Source organism: Oncorhynchus nerka, linkage group LG26 (assembly GCF_034236695.1).
Source record: "Oncorhynchus nerka isolate Pitt River linkage group LG26, Oner_Uvic_2.0, whole genome shotgun sequence".
Taxonomy (NCBI): domain Eukaryota; kingdom Metazoa; phylum Chordata; class Actinopteri; order Salmoniformes; family Salmonidae; genus Oncorhynchus; species Oncorhynchus nerka.
In genome coordinates, this window is record NC_088421.1 from 15,503,260 (window position 1) to 15,518,839 (window position 15,580).

The 15,580-nt window shown below is 47.0% G+C and overlaps 1 protein-coding gene across 1 annotated transcript in view; it reads right to left on the reverse strand.

Annotated features, from left to right (window-relative positions):
- LOC115110893 (collagen alpha-1(XI) chain-like) overlaps positions 1–15,580 on the reverse strand; it is a 102,984-nt gene that overhangs the window by 58,125 nt on the left and 29,279 nt on the right. Inside the window, exons 6-18 of the mRNA XM_065010137.1 lie at positions 13,464–13,583; positions 13,201–13,320; positions 12,971–13,024; positions 12,718–12,759; positions 11,927–11,989; positions 5,738–5,812; positions 4,418–4,501; positions 4,246–4,302; positions 3,964–4,017; positions 2,715–2,768; positions 2,426–2,479; positions 1,385–1,438; positions 1,157–1,210 (exon numbers count right to left, since the gene is read on the reverse strand). Coding sequence (XP_064866209.1) covers positions 1,157–1,210; positions 1,385–1,438; positions 2,426–2,479; positions 2,715–2,768; positions 3,964–4,017; positions 4,246–4,302; positions 4,418–4,501; positions 5,738–5,812; positions 11,927–11,989; positions 12,718–12,759; positions 12,971–13,024; positions 13,201–13,320; positions 13,464–13,583 — 885 coding nt within the window. The remainder of the gene's footprint in view (positions 1–1,156; positions 1,211–1,384; positions 1,439–2,425; positions 2,480–2,714; positions 2,769–3,963; positions 4,018–4,245; positions 4,303–4,417; positions 4,502–5,737; positions 5,813–11,926; positions 11,990–12,717; positions 12,760–12,970; positions 13,025–13,200; positions 13,321–13,463; positions 13,584–15,580) is intronic.

Genomic DNA, 15,580 nt, shown 5'->3' on the forward strand with positions numbered 1-15,580 from the left:
ACTTTGCTGAAGGGGATGTTGGGTATGGCTACTTTGCTGAAGGGGATGTTGGGTATGGTTACTTTGCTGAAGGGGATGTTGGGTATGGTTACTTTGCTGAAGGGGATACTGGGTATGGTTACTTTGCTGAAGGGGATACTGGGTATGGTTACTTTACTGAAGGGGATACTGGGTATGGTTACTTTGCTGAAGGGGATGCTGGGTATGGTTACTTTGCTGAAGGGGATGTTGAGTATGGTTACTTTGCTGAAGGGGATACTGGGTATGGTTACTTTGCTGAAGGGGATGCTGGGTATGGTTACTTTGCTGAAGGGGATGCTGGGTATGGTTACTTTGCTGAAGGGGTTGTTGGGTATGGTTACTTTGCTGAATGGGGGTGCTGGGTATGGTTACTTTGCTGAAGGGGATGCTGGGTATGGTTACTTTGCTGAAGGGGATGTTGAGTATGGTTACTTTGCTGAAGGGGATACTGGGTATGGTTACTTTGCTGAAGGGGATGTTGAGTATGGTTACTTTGCTGAAGGGGATGCTGGGTATGGTTGCTTTGCTGAAGGGGATGCTGGGTATGGTTACTTTGCTGAAGGGGATGTTGAGTATGGTTACTTTGCTGAAGGGGATGCTGGGTATGGTCACTTTGCTGAAGGGGATGTTGGGTATGGTTACTTTGCTGAAGGGGATACTGGGTATGGTTACTTTGCTGAAGGGGATGCTGGGTATGGTCACTTTGCTGAAGGGGATGTTGGGTATGGTTACTTTGCTGAAGGGGATACTGGGTATGGTCACTTTGCTGAAGGGGATGTTGGGTATGGTTACTTTGCTGAAGGGGATACTGGATATGGTTACTTGCTGAAGGGGATGTTGGGTATGGTTACTTTGCTGAAGGGGATACTGGGTATGTTTACTTTGCTGAAGGGGATGTTGGGTATGGTTACTTTGCTGAAGGGGATACTGGGTATGGTTACTTTGCTGAAGGGGATGTTGGGTATGGTTACTTTGCTGAAGGGGATGTTGGGTATGGTTACTTTGCTGAAGGGGATACTGGGTATGGTTACTTTGCTGAAGGGGATGTTGGGTATGGTTACTTTGCTGAAGGGGATGTTGGGTATGGTTACTCCGCAGGACCCTATAGTACATTTATGGTTGTTTTTGTCCTCACCTTTTCTCCTGACTCTCCATCAGGCCCATGTGGTCCAGGCTTCCCTCTCTCCCCCTAGGAGAAAATACATGATATACTGTGTAAGGCATATGTAGACTTGATGTTCAATGCCATTAAACACATCAGCAGTCACAAATGCTTCCCACACATAAATGTCATAACACGCACACAGTCTCAGGAGGAGAGAAAGACAGACAGTAGACACTTGGGTTGCTAGTCCTCACTCACTCTGTGGCCCTGGTTTCCTGGGAGACCTGGCAGTCCGTCGAAGCCTCTGTCCCCCTGAGGATAAATAGACCCAAGAGCACCGTGCTTTTACACCTGCATTGTTTGCTGTTTGGGGTTTTAGGCTGGGTTTCTGTACAGCACTTTGAGATATCAGCTGATGTACGAAGGGCTATATAAATAAATTTGATTTGATTTGATTTGATGAGATCGAAACATAGTTACAACACACAGACACACAATAAATTGAGATACCTTCCATATGGACTCTCCCATCTGGCAGTGTGTTATTAGCTCTGACTGGGAACAGCGTGTGTGTGTGTGTGTGTGTGTGTGTGTGTGTGTGTGTGTGTGTGTGTGTGTGTGTGTGTGTGTGTGTGTGTGTGTGTGTGTGTGTGTGTGTGTGTGAGCGTGCGTGCGTGTGTGTGAACAGCAGTGTCTTTATCTGTCAGAACAGTGTTTTAGCACAGAACAGGACAGAACAGCTAATACTCTGGCTTCCGTGTGTGTGTGTGTGTGTGTGTGTGTGTGTGTGTGTGTGTGTGTGTGTGTGTGTGTGTGTGTGTGTGTGTGTGTGTTTGTGGTGTCTCTGGCTGGGACTGCGAGCCCAGAGTGTTAGCTGTTCTGGAACACTGTTCTGACCGATAAAGACACTGCTGTCCTATTTACCAAGCTCTTCCTGCAGCTGTAAACTATTGAATCGCTGGCGTGGTCAATATGACTAATAAACTCCGTATTAAAACCTCTGATAGCTCTATGGTTATTTAGCAAGTGAAAATGAAGACTTCATTCGACAATTCCCGTGGAAACATTAATTAGTTTACAATCCTGTTGCTACCTCGATAGAACACATAGTTAATTGGATCAGTCAGATTAACTGCCCGACACAAAAATAGTTCTGATCATTCCAAAACAAACTATCCACCGTGCAGGTACAGTACACTACACACAAACAAACTTGAGCAGCTGAGGTTCTGCCTTAACACAATCTACTCTGATTTTCACCCACTGCACTGTGATGAGATGTGATTTTAGGGAGCTTACTTTTCCCCCCGTCTCCCCCGGTGCTCCACGCCCTCCATCCGTTCCGGCCCGGCCCTAGGAGAGGACACACATACAGCTATGTGCCAGGGACACAGCACACCCTAACACTCATAACCTACACACTACCACTGACACTACTGTCAATGAAGGGACAGGCCAGGCGAGAGAGAAAATATATGTTGTAGTAACAGTTGGTTGTATCTGATCAAGGAGTACAACAACAGTTCAGAACATCTGTATAGAGTTTGTGGAGCATGACGACAATGTCACACAGCTCACTAAGTCTTACCCTCTTTCCTAACTTCCCGTTGAGTCCTGCAGGACCTGGGGTACCACGGGGACCCTGAGAAAGAATAAACAGAGAGAGAGGGGGAGGAGGAGGAGAGAGAGAATAAACAGAGAGGGGGAGAATAGAGAGAGGGGGAGGAGGGGGAGGAGGAGGAGGAGAGAGAGAATAGACAGAGAGAGGGAGGAGGAGGAGGAGGAGGAGAGAGAATAGACAGAGAGAGAGGAGGGGGGGAGGAGGAGGAGAGAGAATAGACAGAGAGAGAGGGGGAGGAGGAGGAGGAGAGAGAGAGAGAATAGACAGAGAGAGAGAGGGGAGGAGGAGGAGAGAGAGGTGAGAGAGAATAAACAGAGAGAGGGGAGGAGGAGGAGGAGAGAGAATAGACAGAGAGAGAGGGGGAGGAGGAGGAGAGAGAGGTGAGAGAGAATAAACAGAGAGAGGGGAGGAGGAGGAGAGAGAATAGACAGAGAGAGAGGGGGAGGAGGAGGAGGAGAGAGAGAATAAACATAGAGAGAGGGGGAGGAGGAGGAGAGAGAATAGACAGAGAGAGAGGGGGAGGAGGAGGAGGAGAGAGAGAATAAACAGAGAGAGAGGGGGAGGAGGAGGAGGAGAGAGAATAGACAGAGAGAGAGGGGGAGGAGGAGGAGGAGAGAGAGAATAAACAGAGAGAGAGGGGGGAGGATGAGGATGAGGAGAGAGAGAATAGACAGAGAGAGGGGGAGGAGGAGAGAGAGAATAAACAGAGAGAGAGGGAGAGGAGGAGGAGAGAGAGAATAGACAGAGAGAGGGGGGGAGGAGGAGAGAGAAAGGATAAACAGAGAGAGAGAGGGGGAGGAGGAGGAGGGAGATAATAAACAGAGAGAGATGAGGAGGAGGAGGAGGAGGAGGAGGAGGAGAGAGAGAGAGAGAGAGAGAGAGAGAAGAAGGAGGAAGAGAGAGAGAATAGACAGAGAGGGGGAGGAGGAGAAGGAGGAGAGAGAGGATAAACAGAGAGAGAGAGGGGAGGAGGAGGAGAGAGAGAATAAACAGAGAGAGGGGTAGGAAGAGGAGGGAGAGAATAGACATAGAGAGGGGGGGGTGAGAGAGAAAGAATAGACAGAGGGGGAGAGAAGGAGGGGAGAGATGAAGAGAGAGGGGGGCGGACAGAGAGAGGGACAGAGAGAGAGAGAGAGTGAGACCAGCAGGATGCATCAAAATCCAAATGGACCTTGGCTGCTCTGTGGTAGCAAGTCAAAATAAAATATCCTCTTACCCTGGGGCCATGATCTCCAGCGTCACCTTTAAGTCCAGAGGGACCAGTAAGACCCTAAACACCGAGAGGAAAGACAGTCAAACCAAACAAGGACATAAAGAATAGCCACCACATTAGTGATGATCAGATTTCTGATTGTTTGTATGTGCATGGAGACAAAAGGGGCTTTGGTCAATGTGGTTGTGGTAGACTGTAGACAGGGGAGTATCTGCCAGGTGTGGATAGAGAATAAGGTAGAATTTAAGATTGTGGCCTTTGGTTTGAACTAGGTGGGTATCCTACCAGTGGGCCAGGTCGCCCTGTAAGACCCAGTGGACCTGGGGGTCCCTTCAACGACATCTGGAATAAACAAGGTTAATAAGAAGGACATTGTTAGATAAGTTAAGGCTCATTTGTAATGTAAAAGGAGTAATGATGTTCCAGGTTATAGTTGTAATGGACAGGTGGACGTTACCTTGGTCTGCTGCAGGATGGCCTGAGCCTGGGCCTCCTGGGCCGACACCACAGGCCCCTTCTGAGAATCACCACCATGTTGGAACTACACGAGAAAGGGGTAGAGTGATCAACCTAAATACACGCAGTATAAGTCTATGGGTTTACACGATGTAGATTTCATCTGGCCTCATCAGTATTCAATCTCACAGCTCCACCTAGTGGCTGAGAGCAGTTACTGCCCTCCCTCAGGACAGCTTCACATATGGGGAATCCCAAACCACCCCCTCACCCCTACCAACTCGCTCGGAGGGCTCTCCGTTGTCACGTGTTGCTGATGAAACTCGGAGGGCTCTCCGTTGTCACGTGTTGCTGATGAAACTCTGAGGGCTCTCCGTTGTCACGTGTTGCTGATGAAACTCGGAGGGCTCTCCGTTGTCACGTGTTGCTGATGAAACTCGGAGGGCTCTCCGTTGACACGTGTTGCTGATGAAACTCGGAGGGCTCTCCGTTGTCACGTGTTGCTGATGAAACTCGGAGGGCTCTCCGTTGTCACGTGTTGCTGATGAAACTCAGAGCGCTCTCCGTTGTCACGTGTTGCTGATGAAACTCAGAGGGCTCTCCGTTGTCACGTGTTGCTGATGAAACTCAGAGGGCTCTCCGTTGTCACGTGTTGCTGATGAAACTCAGAGGGCTCTCCGTTGTCACGTGTTGCTAATGAAACTCAGAGGGCTCTCCGTTGTCACGTGTTGCTGATGAAACTCTGAGGGTGACTTCCAGAGAGTGGTGAGGAGATCAATAAACCCATCAACTTCTGGACACTCCTGACTTGAATGATGCAATTCATGTTCCACTTTTAAATAATAAAACAAGCATGACATTCAAATGAACAAATCCCTCCTGTCGTTTTACAAGATATAAACCTCAGTAAGAGTTCAATATTTAATTTGGAGGAATTTGTGTCAAGTCTCAAAATCAGACATAAACGAATGCACGTGGCATATAATCAGGTACGCCTCTCCATTCTTTTGTGTGAAATTGCACATACTCCAAACATATTGCAGTGCGTGTCAGGATAGTAAAGCCTACAGCCCAGCAGCCCTGAAGTCTGCAGCCCTGCTATCTGAGGGTCTAATTAGCCCCTACACCTTCAATACTGTTCTCTCCCTCAGCTTTTGGACACTTGTGCAAATGGGGGAGGTGCGCATGAACGCTCACATTGAAAGGGCAGAGGGGAAGGGAGGGATTTGGGATTCAGCCATAGTCAATGGGAACTGAACATGAGTGTGTGTGTGTTCAGCTGAGGGAAGTTTAAATAAAGAGAGTTTGATCTAATTCTTACTGGTAACATCAGCATGGTTCCTGGAGGACCAGGTATCCCATCAACCCCAGCTAAACCAGGACGTCCTGGAGGACCCTGAGAGAGACAGAGGGAGAGAGAGAGAGAGATAGAGAGAGAGAGGGAGGGAGGAGGATTTTAGTCATGACTGTATGAGGGTTTATACAGTGAACAACACAAGTATGTACATTATAGGCCTGTAAACACAAGTATGTACATTATAGGCCTGTGAACACAAGTATGTACAATACAGGCCTGTAAACACAAGTATGTACAGTACAAGCCTGTAAGCACAGGTATGTACATTATAGGCCCGTAAACTCAAGTATGTACATTACAGGCCTGAAAACACAAGTATGTACATTATAGGCTTGAAAACACAAGTATGTACATTATAAGCCTGTAAGCACAAGTATGTACATTATAGGCCTGTAAACACAAGTATGTACTTTATAGGCCTGTAAGCACAAGTATGTACATTATAGGCCTGTAAGCACAAGTATGTACATTATAGGCCTGTAAGCTCAAGTATGTACAGTACAAGCCTGTAAACACAAGTATGTACATTATAGGCCTGTAAGCACAAGTATGTACATTATAGGCCTGTAAGCACAAGTATGTACAGTACAAGCCTGTAAGCACAAGTATGTACAGTACAAGCCTGTAAACACAAGTATGTACATTATAGGCCTGTAAGCACAAGTATGTACATTATAGGCCTGTAAGCACAAGTATGTACAGTACAAGCCTGTAAGCACAAGTATGTACATTATAGGCCTGTAAGCACAAGTATGTACATTATAGGCCTATAAACACAAGTATGTACATTATAGGCCTGTAAGCACAAGTATGTACATTATAGGCCTATAAACACAAGTATGTACATTATAGGCCTGTAAACACAAGTATGTACATTATAGGCCTGTAAGCACAAGTATGTGCATTATAGGCCTGTAAGCACAAGTATGTAGAGTACAAGCCTGTAAGCACAAGTATGTACATTATAGGCCTGTAAGCACAAGTATGTACAGTACAAGCCGGTAAGCACAAGTATGTACAATACAGGCCTGTAAACACAAGTATGTACATTATAGGCCTGTAAACACAAGTATGTACAATACAGGCCTGTAAGCACAAGTATGTACATTATAGGCCTGTAAGCACAGGTATGTACATTATAGGCCTATAAACACAAGTATGTACATTATAGGCCTGTAAGCACAAGTATGTACATTATAGGCCTATAAACACAAGTATGTACATTATAGGCCTGTAAACACAAGTATGTACATTATAGGCCTGTAAGCACAAGTATGTACATTATAGGCCTATAAACACAAGTATGTACATTATAGGCCTGTAAGCACAAGTATATACATTATAGGCCTATAAACACAAGTATGTACATTATAGGCCTGTAAACACAAGTATGGACATTATAGGCCTGTAAGCACAAGTATGTACATTATAGGCCTATAAACACAAGTATGTACATTATAGGCCTGTAAGCACAAGTATGTACATTATTTGCCTATAAACACAAGTATGTACATTATAGGCCTGTAAACACAAGTATGTACATTATAGGCCTGTAAACACAAGTATGTACATTATAGGCCTATAAACACAAGTATGTACATTATAGGCCTGTAAGCACAAGTATGTACATTATAGGCCTATAAACACAAGTATGTACATTATAGGCCTGTAAGCATAAGTATGTACATTATAGGCCTGTAAGCATAAGTATGTACATTATAGGCCTGTAAACACAAGTATGTACATTATAGGCCTGTAAACACAAGTATGTACATTATAGGCCTGTAAACACAAGTATGTACATTATAGGCCTGTAAGCATAAGTATGTACATTATAGGCCTGTAAACACAAGTATGTACATTATAGGCCTGTAAACACAAGTATGTACATTATAGGCCTGTAAACACAAGTATGTACATTATAGGCCTGTAAGCACAAGTATGTACATTATAGGCCTGTAAACACAAGTATGTACATTATAGGCCTGTAAGCATAAGTATGTACATTATAGGCCTGTAAACACAAGTATGTACATTATAGGCCTGTAAACACAAGTATGTACATTATAGGCCTGTAAACACAAGTATGTACATTATAGGCCTGTAAACACAAGTATGTACATTATAGGCCTGTAAACACAAGTATGTACATTATAGGCCTGTAAGTGGGAGTGTTCCAATGTTCCAATGGGACGTAAGGCTAAACACATGAGAATGATCCCTGAAATCCAATTTCCGTTAAAACAACCTCTGCTTCAGTTCCAGAGGGCATGTCACTCACTCTTAGGTTCATATCAATTAGCTTGTCTCTAGAGAGGAGGGGAAACAGCTTATGATTTTCTGCTTGATGCCCCTATCAGAAGCCTAATGTACCCATAAGCACCTCATAAAGAATTAGAGGTATGAGCTAATCCCAAACTGTCAATCACCGAGTCTCTCTGCAGCAGAGACAAAGGCCTTTGTCTCAATAGGAACCTTTATTGCCGTATCTGTCACACTGAGAATACTGTTGTATACTGTAAGGCATAACAAACAATGAAGATGAAATACTCTAGACAGGCAGGATTATGGAACACTGTTTATACATTTGTTTCTGATCTGCTTTGAAAGAAGAAAGAGTTTGTTTGATGATCTGATTTGATGTGTTTGATTTGAGGTGAAACCTAGAAGACCTCCATGTTTTTCATGGTTACAGATCCTTTAGATCACTAGAGACGACTGAGCATCTGTTGGTTTGTGTCTGTGGGACTGAGGCGGTTTTCAAGGAGGGAACACAAAAACACAAAGGCACGCACATACACACACACACAGTCCAACAGAGAGAAGTAGGTCAAACCCACACATGAGTCATCACCAGTCCTTTAGTCCCTTAAGCCTCGTAAGGTTACGGTCAAGACCACAGTGAGGTCACAGCATCCCTGACCTGTTATGTAGGCTGTGGTCAACCTGTGGTTTCGGTGAAACCCAGAGGACAGTCCCTGTGGACCCTGACTATAGTCACACTGTCCCAGAGGACAGTCCCTGTGGACCCTGACTATAGTCACACTGTCCCAGAGGACAGTCCCTGTGGACCCTGACTATAGTCACACTGTCCCAGAGGACAGTCCCTGTGGACCCTGACTATAGTCACACTGTCCCAGAGGACAGTCCCTGTGGACCCTGACTGTGGTCACACTGTCCCAGAGGACAGTCCCTGTGGACCCTGACTATAGTCACACTGTCCCAGAGGACAGTCCCTGTGGACCCTGACTATAGTCACACTGTCCCAGAGGACAGTCCCTGTGGACCCTGACTGTGGTCACACTGTCCCAGAGGACAGTCCCTGTGGACCCTGACTATAGTCACACTGTCCCAGAGGACAGTCCCTGTGGACCCTGACTATAGTCACACTGTCCCAGAGGACAGTCCCTGTGGACCCTGACTGTGGTCACACTGTCCCAGAGGACAGTCCCTGTGGACCCTGACTATAGTCACACTGTCCCAGAGGACAGTCCCTGTGGACCCTGACTATAGTCACACTGTCCCAGAGGACAGTCCCTGTGGACCCTGACTGTGGTCACACTGTCCCAGAGGACAGTCCCTGTGGACCCTGACTATAGTCACACTGTCCCAGAGGACAGTCCCTGTGGACCCTGACTGTGGTGACACTGTTCCAGAGGACAGTCCCTGTGGACCCTGACTGTGGTCACACTGTCCCAGAGGACAGTCCCTGTGGACCCTGACTATAGTCACACTGTCCCAGAGGACAGTCCCTGTGGACCCTGACTATAGTCACACTGTCCCAGAGGACAGTCCCTGTGGACCCTGACTATAGTCACACTGTCCCAGAGGACAGTCCCTGTGGACCCTGACTATAGTCACACTGTCCCAGAGGACAGTCCCTGTGGACCCTGACTATAGTCACACTGTCCCAGAGGACAGTCCCTGTGGACCCTGACTATAGTCACACTGTCCCAGAGGACAGTCCCTGTGGACCCTGACTATAGTCACACTGTCCCAGAGGACAGTCCCTGTGGACCCTGACTGTGGTCACACTGTCCCAGAGGACAGTCCCTGTGGACCCTGACTATAGTCACACTGTCCCAGAGGACAGTCCCTGTGGACCCTGACTATAGTCACACTGTCCCAGAGGACAGTCCCTGTGGACCCTGACTATAGTCACACTGTCCCAGAGGACAGTCCCTGTGGACCCTGACTGTGGTCACACTGTCCCAGAGGACAGTCACACTGTCCCAGAGGACAGTCCTGACCCTGACTGTCACACTGTCACACTGTCCCAGAGGACAGTCCTGTGGTCCCAGAGGACAGTCCCTGTGGACCCTGACTATAGTCACACTGTCCCAGAGGACAGTCCCTGTGGACCCTGACTATAGTCACACTGTCCCAGAGGACAGTCCCTGTGGACCCTGACTGTGGTCACACTGTCCCAGAGGACAGTCCCTGTGGACCCTGACTATAGTCACACTGTCCCAGAGGACAGTCCCTGTGGACCCTGACTATAGTCACACTGTCCCAGAGGACAGTCCCTGTGGACCCTGACTATAGTCACACTGTCCCAGAGGACAGTCCCTGTGGACCCTGACTATAGTCACACTGTCCCAGAGGACAGTCCCTGTGGACCCTGACTGTGGTCACACTGTCCCAGAGGACAGTCCCTGTGGACCCTGACTATAGTCACACTGTCCCAGAGGACAGTCCCTGTGGACCCTGACTGTGGTCACACTGTCCCAGAGGACAGTCCCTGTGGACCCTGACTATAGTCACACTGTCCCAGAGGACAGTCCCTGTGGACCCTGACTATAGTCACACTGTCCCAGAGGACAGTCCCTGTGGACCCTGACTGTGGTCTACACTGTCCCAGAGGACAGTCCCTGTGGACCCTGACTATAGTCACACTGTCCCAGAGGACAGTCCCTGTGGACCCTGACTGTGGTCACACTGTCCCAGAGGACAGTCCCTGTGGACCCTGACTATAGTCACACTGTCCCAGAGGACAGTCCCTGTGGACCCTGACTGTGGTCACAATGTCCCAGAGGACAGTCCCTGTGGACCCTGACTATAGTCACACTGTCCCAGAGGACAGTCCCTGTGGACCCTGACTATAGTCACACTGTCCCAGAGGACAGTCCCTGTGGACCCTGACTGTGGTCACACTATCCCAGAGGACAGTCCCTGTGGACCCTGACTATAGTCCCACTGTCCCAGAGGACAGTCCCTGTGGACCCTGACTGTGGTCACACTGTCCCAGAGGACAGTCCCTGTGGACCCTGACTATAGTCACACTGTCCCAGAGGACAGTCCCTGTGGACCCTGACTGTGGTCATACTGTCCCAGAGGACAGTCCCTGTGGACCCTGACTGTGGTCACACTGTCCCAGAGGACAGTCCCTGTGGACCCTGACTATGGTCACACTGTCCCAGAGGACAGTCCCTGTGGACCCTGACTATAGTCACACTGTCCCAGAGGACAGTCCCTGTGGACCCTGACTGTGGTCACACTGTCCCAGAGGACAGTCCCTGTGGACCCTGACTATAGTCACACTGTCCCAGAGGACAGTCCCTGTGGACCCTGACTATAGTCACACTGTCCCAGAGGACAGTCCCTGTGGACCCTGACTGTGGTCACACTGTCCCAGAGGACAGTCCCTGTGGACCCTGACTATAGTCACACTGTCCCAGAGGACAGTCCCTGTGGACCCTGACTATAGTCACACTGTCCCAGAGGACAGTCCCTGTGGACCCTGACTATAGTCACACTGTCCCAGAGGACAGTCCCTGTGGACCCTGACTGTGGTCACACTGTTCCAGAGGACAGTCCCTGTGGACCCTGACTGTGGTCATACTGTCCCAGAGGACAGTCCCTGTGGACCCTGACTGTGGTCACACTGTTCCAGAGGACAGTCCCTGTGGACCCTGACTATAGTCACACTGTCCCAGAGGACAGTCCCTGTGGACCCCGACTATGGTCACACTGTCCCAGAGGACAGTCCCTGTGGACCCTGACTATAGTCACACTGTCCCAGAGGACAGTCTCTGTGGACCCTGACTGTGGTCACACTGTCCCAGAGGACAGTCCCTGTGGACCCTGACTATAGTCATACTGTCCCAGAGGACAGTCCACTATGAGTCAATACTCCACCGGGAGGATACTCACCAAATCACCTGGGTCTCCACTGGGTCCTCGGGGGCCCATTGGTCCTTGTCCACCTGGAATACCCTGGAAAATAAACACACAGTCAATCAGCACTGGTCCATAGTATCAACATGGGCAAAACAATGGAGTAAAAGAGCAATGTAGTATCAACATAGCATCAATGTAGTTTCAATGTAGTTCAAATGTAGTTTCAATGTAGTATCAATGTAGTTTCAATGTAGTATCAATGTAGTTCCAATGTAGTATCAATGTAGTTTCAATGTAGTATCAATGTAGTATCAATGTAGTTTCAATATAGTTTCAATGTAGTATCAATGTAGTATCAATGTAGTTTCAATGTAGTATCAATGTAGTTTCAATGTAGTTTCAATGTAGTTTCAATGCAGTATCAATGTAGTTTCAATGTAGTATCAATTAGTTTCAATGTAGTATCAATGTAGTTTCAATGTAGTTTCAATGTAGTATCAATGTAGTATCAATGTAGTTTAAATGTAGTTTCAATGTAATATCAATGTAGTATCAATGTAGTTTCAATGTAGTATCAATGTAGTTTCAACGTAGTTTCAATGTAGTTTAAATGCAGTATCAATGTAGTTTCAATGTAGTTTCAACGTAGTTTCAATGTAGTTTCAACGTAGTTTCAATGTAGTTTCAATGCAGTATCAATGTAGTTTCAATGTAGTTTCAACGTAGTTTCAATGTAGTTTCAATGCAGTATCAATGTAGTTTCAATGAAGTATCAATGTAGTATCAATGTAATGTGATGTAGTGGTAATGAGCAGGGGTCCTACCTCTGGTCCTGGGGGGCCGACTGCTCCCTCCACCAGTGTACCCTGCACAACATCACAGAGATATGACAATGACATATAAACACATTCAGTACATACCAGAGATGTTTCAACATAAATACTCCATATCGTCTTAATAGAGTCATAATGATTACATGAACAAAACACCGACTTGACAGAAAAATCCTAAAATAGAATCTTAAGGGCCTAAAATTGATTTCCATGAGCAATATTCTGTCTGAATACTCAAGCCCACCGGTTCAAAGATGGCAGGCTCTCCCTTCTCTCCTTTCAGTGGTCTGCCACTGGCCTGAAGGAGGAGACAGACACAGACGGACACAGACAGACACAGACAGGCACAGACACATGAACAGACGTGTTAGGTGATTGATGACCTACTGTGTGTACAGCAGTTGTAGGTCATGTACAGCAGTCTCAGCAGTCTCTGAGTGAATACAGTTGAACTGAATGATTGATGAGGCCTACCTCTCCATCCCAGGTATCAGCCCCCTCTCTCTCTGCAAAGCCATATCCGTCCTCGTACGTCTCATACTCTTCATACTCCTGGTTCTCTGTCTCGTTACTTATGTCCTCGTACTCTACAGCCTACGAGTCCACACAACATGCCAGTAAATCACATGATCCAATGACCACATTAATAACTGAGCTGCTACTGAACATGACGGTGGGACTAAAACCCAGCTTCACCGTATGAACATTCAGTGTATAAAAATCTCAATTCAACTGACCTCGTACTCGCTGATATTGGGACCCACTGTTACCATGGAGACAGCAAGGTCATCGTACAGGTCGCCGTAGAAGTTGTCGTCGAGCTCCTCCACCTGGGGCTTTTTGTCCAGCCTCTCCTCCTGCACAAGGCCAGTGTGTTTAAGGTCAGAACCATGGTAACAGAAACCATGGAGACACTGGGCAACATTATGGTCTGTCTTTCTGTCTGTCTGTCTTCCCATTCCACTGAGTTTGCCCAGCGCTTCCATTTTACACAGCCTATCACAGCGTACAGTTTGCTAAGCTAGTTAGCAGCACAGGTGTTGGTTATGGGAATAGGCAGGTCATACATGTAGCAAGCCTCAGTGTGTGTTATTAATCATTCTATGGTGATGGAATATTTCACAACCAGGTAGTGATGACAGCATGACATGGGTTATGACAGCCATAACAGCCAGAGTATGAAAATAAGCAAATTCAGCAAATTAGCAAAAGTAGCAAACGCTAACCTTTAGAGATTTCAATCATGGGGACTTTTGTTTACCTACAAATTTGTTGACAAAACAACTTTTGAAAGACAGTGCAACACAGGAGGCATACCGTTGTGGATACATGTATAGCTTTAAAACCAACGGTTTGGACTGGGTTTGTGTAAGGATATAAACTCTCAGGTCAAGGAGACGTCATAGAAAAACTACAACACACAACACCTCATACATACCACTTACTCAGATATGTATGTTCAACTACAGGTACTACTAAGGACAGAACTAGTGTTATCCACACAACTAGATTCCTATTAATGTCTTGCAACCCATAAACAACTCTTGTGACAATTGAGTCACAGTTGTCTATGTGTTAAAACACAGTGTAAAACATAGTCTAAATTCTAGATTGTCTGCATACTCTACTTAATCTAGATCTAGAGGGATGCAGGGATTCTCTGTGTTCCATTGTGAGTCCTGGAAGAGGAGGAGGTGATTAGGGTAGTGCTGGTTAGGTTAGAGGTCATAGTGAGGAGAGGAGCAGGTTGACAGAGGGTGTAGATGAGGCATTCTGGGAGAGTGGGTCAGTGCTCTGTTAGGGATGGGATGGATGGGGAGGGGAGCTGCATTGTAACTTTTCAGTCTACCTCCTCAGTGACCTTTGACTCAGGCAGTGCACTGGGCACCACGGAGGGGTCCCTGTGTGTGGGCATCAGGTGGTCTGGTCAGAGATGGGGTGACAGGCCTGTGTGTGGGCCTCTCTGGGATCATGGTGGTCTGGTCAGGGGCTTCAGATGGGGTGACAGCTTCAGGAGTGAACAGTTCCATCGTAGATGGCTTTTCAGTGGGATAGTAGGTTTCTTGGGATTGGTTTTCAGGCAAAACAGTGGACACCTGGACGAAACCCTCCACCTCTGGACCCGCCTCTCCTTCTTTTCTCTTCTTCCTCGACTCCTTCTTGCCCCTCCCCTTCTTGCCACGTTTCTTTTTGTCCTTTTTTCCTTTCCTGTCTTTCTTGGAGTGTTTCTTTGGCTCCTCCGGCTCGTTGCTTGGTATCATGGGATCAGGTTTAAGTTGAGAGGTCTTTTATGAAAGGGGGGGGGCAAGGGAGGAGGTGGGGCACGAACAAGAGAAACAACAACATGGTGAAATACCTGAAACATAACAAGCCAGGAGAAGAGAGACACTATGCACACATCCAGTAGGGCCAGGCATAGATCATGACTCCCACACCCACACCCCACACACACACACACACACACACACACACACACACACACACACACACACACATATGAGACTACTGTTTATTGATCACTGTTTACCACTGGCCTGTCAACAGAGAGGACATACTTTCTCATGAGGTCAGGGGTCAGTGTGTTTATGACCCTGTTGGGCTGTTAAAATATGTAAACATACATTTAATTTATGTCCTTTTTTAACTCATATCCATATCTGTCACTATTATTGAAGACCTTTATATGAGAACGTTGTTGAAGATCTGGTCTGGTAAATACGTTGATGAGAAGATTGTGATGGTTTGTAAACAGGGTCAGTGTGAGGAGGATATAAAGTGAGTAGATTGAGTGATGCTGACAAGGTCTTGCACACAGAGCAGGTTTCTCAGCTGTAGATCTAGAATAGCCAACACG